Genomic DNA, 12,670 nt, shown 5'->3' on the forward strand with positions numbered 1-12,670 from the left:
CAAAAATTTTTAACTTTAGTCAATTAGCTCACATCACTATAATTATCATCTATTCGGATTCAGGTAAGTTTGTTTAATTGTTCAATTCTGTTCGAGTTGCGTTACTGTGTTGTAGTTTTTTCTGTCTTTTCATAAATCGAATGTCAACCACTTGTTGCTTCTGTTATTTCCTGAAGTCAAACTCCATTCTTAGCTACTCATTCTCATATATTAGAAAATTATGCTGTATCAAAAAATATAGTGGTTCGTTATTAAAAATTCATTTCAGGTTTGGTATGAAAAAATCTGTTGAGACACGAAATGAGTCACGATGTATCAAAATCAGATGAATATTACGATTTTGGTAATTGAAAGCACGTATTACCTTTTTGAAACTATTGACCTTGAACTTTCCCCAATTGAATTTTACCACTTTTGCCATTTTCTATACTTATTCTCATATATCGAGGAAGAATTTTTATTAACGCAATTCGACCTAACGAACTTTCCAATTTTCCTTCACGAACCTTGATTCTGTGAATACTACTTTAGATTGATTTTTCTGTTCGGTTGTTCGTCCGACACAACATTAGTCGGAAGTGGTCACACTTGCCTCACCGGAAAAAGGACTCGAAAAAGTGTTCGACATCTGCAACGTCGTGGGTATTACCGGCTCCCCAGTCGTGTCAGGAAATATCTCGTTCCCCATGCTGTCCGTCTCGAAGGTTGACGTCGTGGAGGCTTCGCCGTTCGTGTAGGCAGACGACGTAGAATCCTCGGCCTCCACGTCCTTGGGATCAGTTGTGTAAGAGTCCCCCTCGATTATCCTGTGACCTCGGCCCTCCACAATTGCGTTTGACAGTATAGGACTCATCTGATTATCGACAGGCTGAAATACCCCCGTTTATAATCTCTCTCGCGTACCTATTTCAACTTGTTTCTGCCTGTCTCATCTTTTTCACGATCTCTCGGATCTTCCTGCAATTCACCACGTGGTACTCTCCGTCAAATTTAACAGACATTCGTCGTTATAATTATGCACGCGACATAAAATATCGAGGAGTTATCTGTACACAAGATTTTCTTTCGCGGTAATTCATTCAACTGTTAGTTCGAGTTTTATTTTCTGTACATAAGGTATGTACCAGTCATTAATCCCGTCGTAATTATTGAACTTTTTTGGTTGTATCTGTGTGATCCTTAGTTCTAGAATTACCAAAGAATAAATTTGTAGCGTCAAATCTTCTAGCGATTTGTTTTAATCATCGAGAAATTCACAATTTATGCCGACAATTTATAATTATGTAAAATAAAAAGGTCAATAATTGGGTCTAATCTTGTCAATAACTGCTACACTTATCTTATGTAGGTTTTTCTGCGAAATCACGCTGTCTCAAAGTGTCACGATTGTGCTTGAGATTCTAGAAATACATCAGAACTATCAATATTAATATAAATGTAGTATTCGGATACTTTGAGGAAGAAGTTCGTGGGGGAAGGTCATTGATTGTCACTTGACTTCCTCATCGATTGCCGTCAACAAACATCTTAAGCGCTTAGGATAGTCATTCTACCCTGATGATGGCTGGCTAGGCCTATCCGAAATTTCGAAAAATTTGCAATAAAGAATTTATAATGACCTTTCCTGACGAATATTAATCATTCCATTAAACCATAAGTTAATTACTCACGTTTAACGCCAAATGATGCAAGGCTGAGTGGAAATTAATGTATTGAATAGCGCGTCGAAATGGGCATAGCGCCGGTGATCACAATTCCCGACAAACTAGGGATTTGAACAGATCATGCTAGTTATAAGGTGCATCTTCACGCCAAACTTGAGAAGTATTATCACGGTTCTAGTATAAAAGATTTGGCTAAATGACACGTAGACGCATTGAATAAATAAATATCGGTCCATCAACAACGATGCAGTGATAAACCGACATGGGGAATATGCTTAGAAACTTCCTGGGTGTCAGTAGGTGAAGCAAACTCGATCATGTAGGTTAACTAGAATAAGGAAAATGCAGCAGGAACGTATTGGAAAATCGCCAATACAAAGGAATTTGAGCCATTAGACATAACAAGAACAGCACAAAGAACTGTAAAAATTTGCAATCAAAAAATAGCTTACTAATAGAGAAGGGGAAGCCGTTGTGTGAATATAAAGAAGCGCACGGAACTTGAAAAATTCTTATTCCCACGCGTTAACTCGCTCTGGCGAAACAAACCAGAAAAAAGTCTATTAAAGTTTCACCAGCTGAGTTGCTCGTATGTCTGACCAAATACTTATTCTTCGAATACTCGCGCTTTTCGTATTTTCTCTCAAATATCATTGTCAGATATATTTCTTTATCTTAGTTGAACCTCAATTTTCATAATCAAGTCAATCAATAAATTTTCTATACCATCACATAATTAGTATTTTATTGGTACTAATAGATTAGGTGATTTTTGCAGAAATAAGGTTATCACTTTCCTTTTCTTATTCTTTTCTGTCTATTACCTTATTATTCTTCTATCTTTATTTCTTATCACTCGACTTATGTTAATTGTTCTTAATGTTGCCGACGTATGATAAAACTGTTCGTTATTTTTGTTTCATTAAAACACGGGAATTGTTTAATCAACCAATTACGCCTAGAAACGCGGATATCATTTCGCTGATGAGCATTTTCAAGTGCATTTGCTCATCATTAACTACAAAATCTAACATTGTATTTTTCTCCTTTTTTTTTTTGATCTTCATATAGTCACTAATTACTAGGTTGCAATCTTTACGGCGCATCATAGGAACGGACTCACATGGCAATAGTTTTCCCTTTGCACGATCATTCCGATGTACGGTGATGTTCAACAATGCTGCAATGTTGGGCTTCCAGCTACCTTGTTTGCGGCCCGAAACAAAATACGAGTTCGATTCTATACGAATTATACGACAATGACTTTCAATCTCTCACGTCGGCTGCATCGCCAGTCATTGTCACATAATTCGTATAGAATCGAACTCGCGTTTTATTTCGGGAGGAAAGCAAGTAGACGAAAGGGTAAGGCATTAATGAATATTACTGTGCGGGGAAATTTTTTATTTTTTTTTTCAATAATTGATAACGCACTTTTTTCACACCTTTGATTTTTCCAAATCAGAATTAAATATTCTGAAACTGAATATCCGAATTTTAAGACCTTGTCGAAGTGGTGATTCTGAATGATCCGGAGATATGGGCATTGATGTAACTACATATATCGGCGCAAGGAAATCATTGTTCGAACGATTTGAGAAGGCGATGTCTGTCCTGGGAACCCAAAATTTTCATGGTGTTATGCCAGCTGAATACGGCACCTCAATGGAGTTGAAAGAACACAATATGTAAGTGCAAAAAAATTTTTCGGAGTGATTGTAAGTTGTAGAGTTGAATACAGTTTTTTGCCGGTTTTCATTTATAGAATGCGTATTCTCCAAATAGAGAATTATATTATCATTTCCAACCAACTGCAAAGTGCAAGTTGCGAACAAAGAAATGACTATCTCTTCAGGGTTTATTGACTTTTGTCATTATAAATGTGTTTCTACGGTACGATGTAAAGATTAGGGGCCGTCCATTAATCACGTGAGGCTTGAAAGGGAGGGGGGGGGGGTTGCCAAAAGTCACGAAATGTCACGGGGGGGGGGGGGGGGGGGGGGTGTAATAAGATATTACGTGTATTTATTTTTTCATTATTAACCTTTCTATCTAGACATTCTTATCATGGTCCGTAATATCAGAATAAGATAAGATTATATTTTATATCTGTACTGAGGATAATATTCTAAGATATTCTGAAAAATTAAAAATTTTTTTTTTAGATACTAAAAATACACGTGATGTTGGGTGGGGGGTGGGGGGTAGTCTTAAACCTCACCACGTATCACCAAGGGGGAGGGAGGGTTGAAAAATGCTTAGAAAAAGATCACGTGATTAATGGACGGCCCCTTACAAGCTTGAACCCAGAGACTGTAAAAATTGAAAAAACATTTCCATTCGAGGATGGCGAAAAATTTGAAAATAATCGTACCTTTTTACTTTGAATGATACTGCAACATAAGAAATCAAGACTGACAAGCTAGAAGTAATATGATTCCTTGACTGATTTGTCAATCTCACAGTCAAAGTAGCTGAGAGCTCCGAATTGCTATAACAAAAATTATCTATGAAAAGGGTCAAATAGTTACTTCTATGCGTATAATTCATGATAATGTTTTAATCTTAAGTACAGTATCCTGCCTAATTGTAAGAGAATGCAAACGCGGGTAGGGAAATAGGATTCCAAAATATTCGATGCAGGAGCGTTTTCCCACGATTTCCTGGAGAGCTCAGGAATTGCACGTGTGTGAATCTGGTGATGGTCTTCACCACTCCTCGTTACAAGAGAATCACAGTTACGTATATGCGTATCCGATGTCTAAACACGTGTGATTCGGCGCAATCGCTCGCTCTCTTATACTTATGCGTGATAATTCAATTGTGTTTCTGGATTTTCAATTCCATTACCAGTTGCCAACCCTTCGCTTGCAATCATGCAGTGCCAGCAATGTTCGGTAGCATACTTATAGTTAGGCGTGTAAAGCACAGAGAGTGTACATTGCTTAGGTATATGTTGCATGGAAGGTTATATCAGGTTTAATCATGCTTTGATTGTAAATTAACAGACATGTACTTGGTAATAGTATGTGATTTGAAGCTTTTTTGATAAAGGATGACGATATTTACTTGTGTATAGTGTTCACGTGAAATGAGTTTTCTGCATAACGTGATTGAATGCACACACTTTTCATCAAAGAAGGTATTTTTTGGGTAATAAACACATTTAATGTATTTATTTGGTGAAAGGTTTTTACACCAGAAGTGCTTTTTTTGGAAATATTACTACTTTTTGTAGACACTGATAACTTCGAAATGCAGAGAATTGTTGGCTTGAATGCGTTAAAGATTGTCAAATCAAGTTCACCCGATTGCATGAGCATAAATTTAGGCTTCGCAAAACTACTAGCTCTGCGTCAACCTCATCGAGTGTTCCGCAGTTTATGAAACCAATTCGAACTAGTTGAATAATTATGACTATTTTGTAGATTTTTATTTCGCCATGAACTTATGACTATGAAACACCCGAACATCTTTTTCATTCTCCATGTCATAAAAATTGAATCAGTGTCCAAAACTTCTTTTAGCACTGTGACTAGACAGTTATGTTGTTGATGTTGTATCGAAATAGTTCTTTTTATAGAAATAAATTTTAGCTGAAATTCATATCACTCAATTCGCTCGTTCCAAGCTAAAGCTATGTGCCTTGTGCCATGGAAGATTAATTACAATTTGCACGATATACTTCGCTAGTTCGACTTTTTCTATCCCACTATGTTCGATACACTGAGCACTCTGTTTGAAGTATCTCTATAATAATTCGTGTCTTAATACTCTCTGATCTTATGTCTTATTGCCGTTACATTGCATATTAATTCATGACTGATGAATAAAAACGTATCCCACGAAGCATGCTGTTCTGTGTTATACAAATTTTCTTACGTCAAGTTAAAAATAGTTGCCAGGCTGTTGGACTCATTAGTAAAATCATTTTTCTGATGATTGCCCGACAGGCAACACTTCTTTCGTATAAAATATTCATCATAAATTTTTCACCCGTACGTTTCAGAGCACGTTCAAATGCTTTCTTATTCATTATCCCGATTATTTCAACAGCTTAGATTTCATAACCCTAAAAGTGAAGGCATCATTGTTCGAGAACGCGAAGCAATACTCGGTGCATTTTTACGTCGCAATATTATTGAAGATGAAAAAAACGATGTAAATGTTGTTTACTGATTTATTTCTTACATTTACAAACATTTCAGCATTGGTTCAGATATTCTTTCCATGCATTCCGTTCATTCACGCAGTTGACGGATTGTTTAGAAATTGCGTTGGTCAATGAAAGCCCAGTTTTCTGTGTATTCCAACCCTTGTCTTTCGGCTTTTGCCAGTATCAGTTGACTTCTGTTGGTGCCAGATCTACGCTTTTTCGATGAACCCTCATGAGCGAGGCAATAGCATGCTTGCATCCGCCTATCAAACAAGATACTAAACATGCTAATGCAACATATTTTATGCCAAAGTGCTTAGTACATACCAGTTGTCACCGCACACTTGCGACAATCTACAGTTTTTATTGACTCTTGCCCTTTGTCCGCCAACGATGTTACGATATGCAATTTGCTACGCACTTTGTGCTTTGGACTGATTGTTGCTTCCGCAGTGCAGGCTGAGCTCAAGCGATGATCTCATCTGGATCTCGATGTACCTAATCGCTGCATCCCCATAACTTTTCCCAGCAAATCTAAGTAAACAGAAGTTATATCTATCGGGTTATGTCCGTGAAAAATATAGATGCTGATTGATATTATAAATAAATAATTTCCGTAGACTCTCTTGTATATATAGAAAAATACACAAAACACAATAAATAAAGCACACTGCGATTGATGTTCATACTTGAGTTACAATGCACTTCCGAAAACTTGACATAGAATAAATTTAGAAAATCCTGATGAATTATACATATTATATGAAATAGAAGCCACGATTTATAGACCAATTCTCATACATTTACACCAACATGATGTACTAACATATATCAATGATGTAAAACATGACTTACCTGCCGGCCTTAATTCTTAAAACTTACCTGCAGGCGAAATTCTCGGTTTACCGAAAACCTCCACCACCATACTTACATCAACTTTCGGCAAGTTAATAGAGGTTTCTTTTTGCAAATAAATGTCGGTCATAATTTCGCACAAACACTATTTATACAAAAAAAAATTAGGATCGCGTGTGAACAACATAGACGGTGCGTCCGTGTGTCTAGCATTGGATTATGGATAATTTTGAATGACGAGTGGTGGTTGCAGCCGGTCGCTGTTTTCGGGCGCATGCGACTGGTCTCTTGCATTTTTAGATTGATTTTGATTTGCTCTGAGACTAACTGCTGACAGCCCGGCCAGAAATATTAGAACTGGTATAGTTCGGCTCTTCGTTTACCGATTGCATTGATATAGAGCTTAAATGAAAGCTCTTCAAAACGGTATTCTCAATAAAATTGTCAAATATCGCGGCTGATCGTAAAAGGAGAGAAATACAGGTATGTGACAATATTTTCGCCGTTTAGGTCAACGGTTTATTGTCACGGTGAAGAGACTGCGTCTCACGCGTAAATTTTTTCTTACAATATACTTGGCGCGAGACACTTTCGTGTCTCTTGATTTGTTTAGCGTTTGCATTGTTCAGTACCCATCGAACAGAGATCAGAAAATTACAGACGATTTGCGCTTCAATATACAAGCAACGGTGAAAATGCCTGGGAAAAATTAATCAGATACCATCGTATATGAACCAGATACGTTCGTATCTTAATTACGCACGATCGTATTCGAATCAGGTGTGAGCGTATTTGGAATCACATACGACCATATATGGTCGTGTCTAGCATCATACATGTACACATGCCATCATATTCGGCCATATATAGTAGCATACATGTACACACAGAATCATATCTGGTCGCATCTAGTAGCATACATGTATACATACAACCATATTCAGTCGTATCCGGCGTCATATATGTACACATACGACCATGTGTGGTCGTATCTGGTGTCATACATGTACAGATATGATCGTATCCGGGCATATCTAGTAGCATACATGTACACATACGCACATATCCAGTCGTATCTGACAACAAATATGTACGCACACGATCATATCCGGTCGTATCTAGTAGCATACATGTACATATAGGCCCATATCCAGTCGTATCCGACATCATACATGTACACATACGACCATATTTGGTCATATCTAGCATCATGCATGTACACATACGATTATATCCGGTTTTTTCAAAAATTATATGGAAATGGATATGGCCATATCTGGCCAGATAAGGTCGTATATATTTATACATAATTTTCTGTTATGGCTTGATATGACCTGATATGGACATATCCAGAATATAATAAAGTCTAATAAAGTCATCCGTGATGAAAAGAAACTGTAATTTAGTAATCAAGAATTTCAAAAAATGAACTGAATAAAAATTTTCCACTCTCTATAATTCCAAGTTTCAAAAATCCAGTCCATCTTCCAAATGCAGTTTTACAGAAAAAAAATTTTAATGAGTTGTTTGGAGTCTTATCCATGATATCCTTTCTCGAAGCTAGTGTAACATTTTAAGTTTAGTATATATAGAAATTACCAAAAAATACTGTTATGTATTTCTACGTTTGAGTTATACGTGTATAGTAGATCTATGTAATGTATTGTACTAAGTTGAAGTTTTGAGTTTATTGTATCGCGAGATATTATTGTGTAAAGTATACATCTGTGTTTTTCAAGTACGAAAAATATTCAGATATAGTCATGTATGTATATCAGGAAATTCTTCACGGGATGTACACACTTATTGGAATGGAATTAGTAGGTGCACCGTTGATTACGAAGCGAGAGCTTATTTCCACGGAAAAAGAGCTAGCGGAGATTGAAAATCAAAAGATGAAGCTCATAGCATGTAATTCGTATTTAAAAAATCAGACTTCGACATAATAGTAGAGTTTGAGTCTTCAATACTTTTTAAACTATTATCGAAAGAAGATTGGACAAAATTTTCTAATGTCTTCAGATAACGAAAGTAGACCAAGAAAATGAAATGAAGAAACCAACAAAAGTGAGGCTGGAAGCACGTGCGGGCTGGATACTTTAGTATACATTATGTTAGACGAGTGGGTATAAGTTCCACTCCTGAATTTGGGCGCATGTACGAATTCACCAAGATTTCGGAAAACTCCACACGATATCAGGTAAGCTTACATAACTTTACGTGTCTTCGCGTGATTTCAATTGACTTCACATGATTTCAAGCGGCTTCACGTCATTTCACGTGACTACACGTGATGTCAAGGAACTTCAAGTAACTCTTTACGTGACTTTAAAGGACTCTATCACTTCACGAGACCTCAATTAACTTCAAGTGACTTAAGAAAAACTTTTTTCACCATGCAGACCTGACACCAGGCATGGTTACTTCCTCGATATGAAATTTTTTTTTCAAGTACGCAAAATTAGTTTACTCCCGTCTCAACTGAAAAGTCCACTTTTTTGACGTGAAAAACGGAATGAAAGTAGCATATGATTCCCGTTTTTCTCTTTTTCTTTTTTTTTTAGCGTTGAACTATTTCTTTCTGTATTATTATAAACTGACAATAATATTATAGTATTGAGGGTAATAAAATTATTACACCTCGTATTGAAAAAATTATGATTATTTATACAAAAAATGGTTTTATCTGTTTATTTGAAATACAACCTACATCCGTATGCTACTTGTATAAATTTCTTACTATTTATTTTTTCATGAATCATCTCTGTTAAGAGTTCGACACACAATATTGTAAATAATATTGAGTCTCACTTTTCAAGTCGATAATGTGGACAGAGTTGAGTCGGAAGTAAGGTCCTATATGCAATACAGGAATAAAAGTCGATTATTCTCTTGTTACATAATGTACTATTTCAGTGCAAAGATTGTAAAGTATGTTTTTTTAAATGCCTCATAATTAACATCGTTAAGAAAGAAGCATTGCCCGTACTCATTATGAAATAAGTGTATGAACAATTTGTAAAACAACCATGTATAATTTGCGGCTGAAATTGATCAGGTTTAATGTAACTAAATCTACATTTTTTAAAGACAAAAAATATATATTTAAAACGAAGCTTTTTAACTACTTCAGAGAGAGTAGCGTGTTTTACCGACTTATTCTCATTTTTCTGTTCGCTAAAGCCAAAATTTGGTTGTTTGAATCAAATGATTTCATCAACTAATCGGACTTAATGTGGTCATGAGTAAATTTTTGATAAATAATTGGATATCTGTTTTTAATCGAGCAATTATTATTGTATATTTGTAGTAGACACGCAAGCAGATATCGTCATTTACATCAATATTTTTTACTTCAAACGATTCGAACAAATTCATTTATGGACAAGATGAGTTAAATTTCATTAAAATTGCACGAAAGATGTGCTTCGAGTGTTGGTGAAGCAGAAGAACGCATGTGATCACTTCATAGCGGTTATTAACTCTCTCAACTCTGCTATTTTCAAATTCAACTTGACTAATTCTTTTGTAGCTTCCAAGTAATTGAATCGAAATTCTTCAATTGGATAGTTTTTCAACCAGATTTGCGTTCAATACCTGCTTGAATGATCTGTGGCAAGAAAATGTAAGCCCAGCAGGACGAAAAAAAAAAAATGCGAAAATCAAATTGTGTTGAATACTCCTCAAGAATTTTTGTCACAGCGTTTAGTAATTTTTCCATTGGATACAATACTAGAATACCGGGTAAAGTGCATGAAAAACCAAGATATCGGAGGACGGCTGAATCTGAGTCTCCGTGTCGGTTGACACGTAAATTTCCTCAAGGGTGAGAATAATCATTTCACCTGCATTAGTAATGTCATTTACTCAATGTAGTGAATTAAAATTATACCGTGATAGTATCAGAAAACTGAATACCGAAATGCGCATATGCCGAATCATGTGATTTCATTCATCAATTCAATTGATTGACGCCAAGGTTACGTTTGCTGGTTAGGTTGACCAACTCAGTGGCGGGCAGACACCTAGCTAGCACAATTTGCGGGCATCTCAATGCTATGTTGCATTGACAATTTGAGGTAGTCAAAATATGGTGGGTCTACATTCAAGGTGAAACTTCAGTGAAATTTTCGACAAAGAACAGTTTTTTTTCATTCCTGTACGATTAAAAGAAGTAGGTAAAATATAAAAAAATTCGACTACCAATTTACAGGTTATGGTATGATATGCATTGTAAAAAAAATTCAACCTCTTGTGCTGAAAATGTTGGCGCAAGAAACCTTTTGAAAAATATTCTGCCCATCGCTGCAAAAAAAATTCCTTGCACATGCACTTTCATTACAGGAGGTCGAAGCTTCGTTTCAAAGCATATACTACTATAATATAATAATTTGTAAAAGGATTTTTATTCGACTTTTAGTGACGATTTTTAATATTTCACGAAGTCTCTCCTTAAGTCAACATAACCTGGAAATGCTTGCACGTATTGACAGTTCACCTCGAGGTTTAACCGGGCACAGTTAACCAGCTTGCCTGAGTAAATGAAAATCTTGGCATCTGCGTACTTGGATCTTTAGTTTCCTGGGACTGCCAAGGTATGTATAATCCCCAAGGTAGTCACAGACTTAGCTGCAGAAAGAACTCACATGAAAGTGCGTTTCCTTTCGAAAATTGGCGTAATCTTTGCTGACAAATGCGTACGAGGCGTAGTTCTGAGTAGCCTTCACCTCAATACTTCCACCTGTGGCATTACAAAAGTCAGGGTTTGAATCAACGAATTCCGCCTTCGCGTCGCATCCCGGTCACGTTTCGCAACACACGCTATCCACCTGTCTGTACGTGTGTCTCACGGTACTTACTGCAATTGTAGGTCGACGGACAACATTGACCTTCTCTAACAATTGGGCTACAGCCCTGGAGCGGCGGAGCGCAAGCCAGTGGCACACAACGCACGGCTCCCATGGCACAGAAGCAGTTGTCGCAGGGTGCCTTCCATGCAATATCCTTCACCATCTCGCCTTCGTTGTAGACTCGATTTCCCACGCGACAACCTGATAGAGTATAATAACCTCAGTAAAAGTACAAGATCATGCAGCCCTCGAGGCTCCTGAGGTACATTTTCCTCAGCCATGGGACGCTAATTAATCAGACTTCACTGAGAAGAATTTCATATCGTTACAGTTGCCAGGAAATTATGGTCCAATTAGTATCTTTACAATAACTTTTAAACACTGTTTCAATTACAAGAAAATGTTTCAGAAGTACACTTTTAATTTTGTGACAGTTGCAATTATCAATCCATTTGCTAAGTTTATTGCATTTTTCAGGACAAGGCCTGAGCATCACTTCATTATTTCACCAACATCAAATATAGTAGAAGTGACGATATGCGAAAAGAATAGTAACACATATTAAATTTTCTGGTATATAGAATTGTAAAGTGTAACCAGAAATTAAAATTTTTCTCGGTATGCTTAATCCAGAACTCCACATGGTACCACTCACCATTCAAAGACAGCGATTGCATCGTTGTCGAAGTCTCTTCATCTAGAACACGAACCATATAGTATCGACAGTTGAGTATAGTTACCAGTCGAAACTGCTCCTTGTCTTACCCTGATTGTGAGTGCAGTTATAGGCGACTGGACAGCAAGAGTGTGGGGCATAGAGGGGAGTGCACCCTGGTAATGGCAAGAGGCATTTTGGACTGACACAACGCCGTGCGCCTAGTATACAGTAGCAATACTCGCAACGTCTAGTTGCCATCATTGCGGAACCAGCACCGTATCGAACTCCTTCAAAGAGGCATCCTGAACATGCAAAATGTCAATTTCACAGGCAAAAGAAAATCCATATTGTGAGTAGCAATCATACGTACGATTGAAGAGCATGTTCGATATTTGGAAACTGTTGTGAAAATGTTCACATGTCGAAATTTCTTTGGAGAACAAGAATGTTGTCGGAGAATTTCGTGATAATACAATTTTATTTTAGT

The 12,670-nt window shown here is 36.8% G+C and overlaps 1 protein-coding gene across 2 annotated transcripts in view; it reads right to left on the minus strand.

The window, feature by feature from the left end:
- Positions 1 to 12,670, minus strand: part of LOC107223304 — an 80,499-nt gene that overhangs the window by 9,963 nt on the left and 57,866 nt on the right. The window contains exons 4-9 of one of the 2 annotated variants that reach the window (XM_046740428.1): positions 12,554 to 12,613; positions 12,291 to 12,485; positions 12,181 to 12,222; positions 11,535 to 11,726; positions 11,322 to 11,416; positions 593 to 868 (exon numbers count right to left, since the gene is read on the minus strand). In XM_046740428.1, the coding sequence (XP_046596384.1) occupies positions 593 to 868; positions 11,322 to 11,416; positions 11,535 to 11,726; positions 12,181 to 12,222; positions 12,291 to 12,485; positions 12,554 to 12,613 (860 nt within the window). The remainder of the gene's footprint in view (positions 1 to 592; positions 869 to 11,321; positions 11,417 to 11,534; positions 11,727 to 12,180; positions 12,223 to 12,290; positions 12,486 to 12,553; positions 12,614 to 12,670) is intronic. The other variant, XM_046740429.1, reaches the window with a different exon arrangement.

This window comes from Neodiprion lecontei, chromosome 5 (genome assembly GCF_021901455.1).
Source record: "Neodiprion lecontei isolate iyNeoLeco1 chromosome 5, iyNeoLeco1.1, whole genome shotgun sequence".
Taxonomy (NCBI): domain Eukaryota; kingdom Metazoa; phylum Arthropoda; class Insecta; order Hymenoptera; family Diprionidae; genus Neodiprion; species Neodiprion lecontei.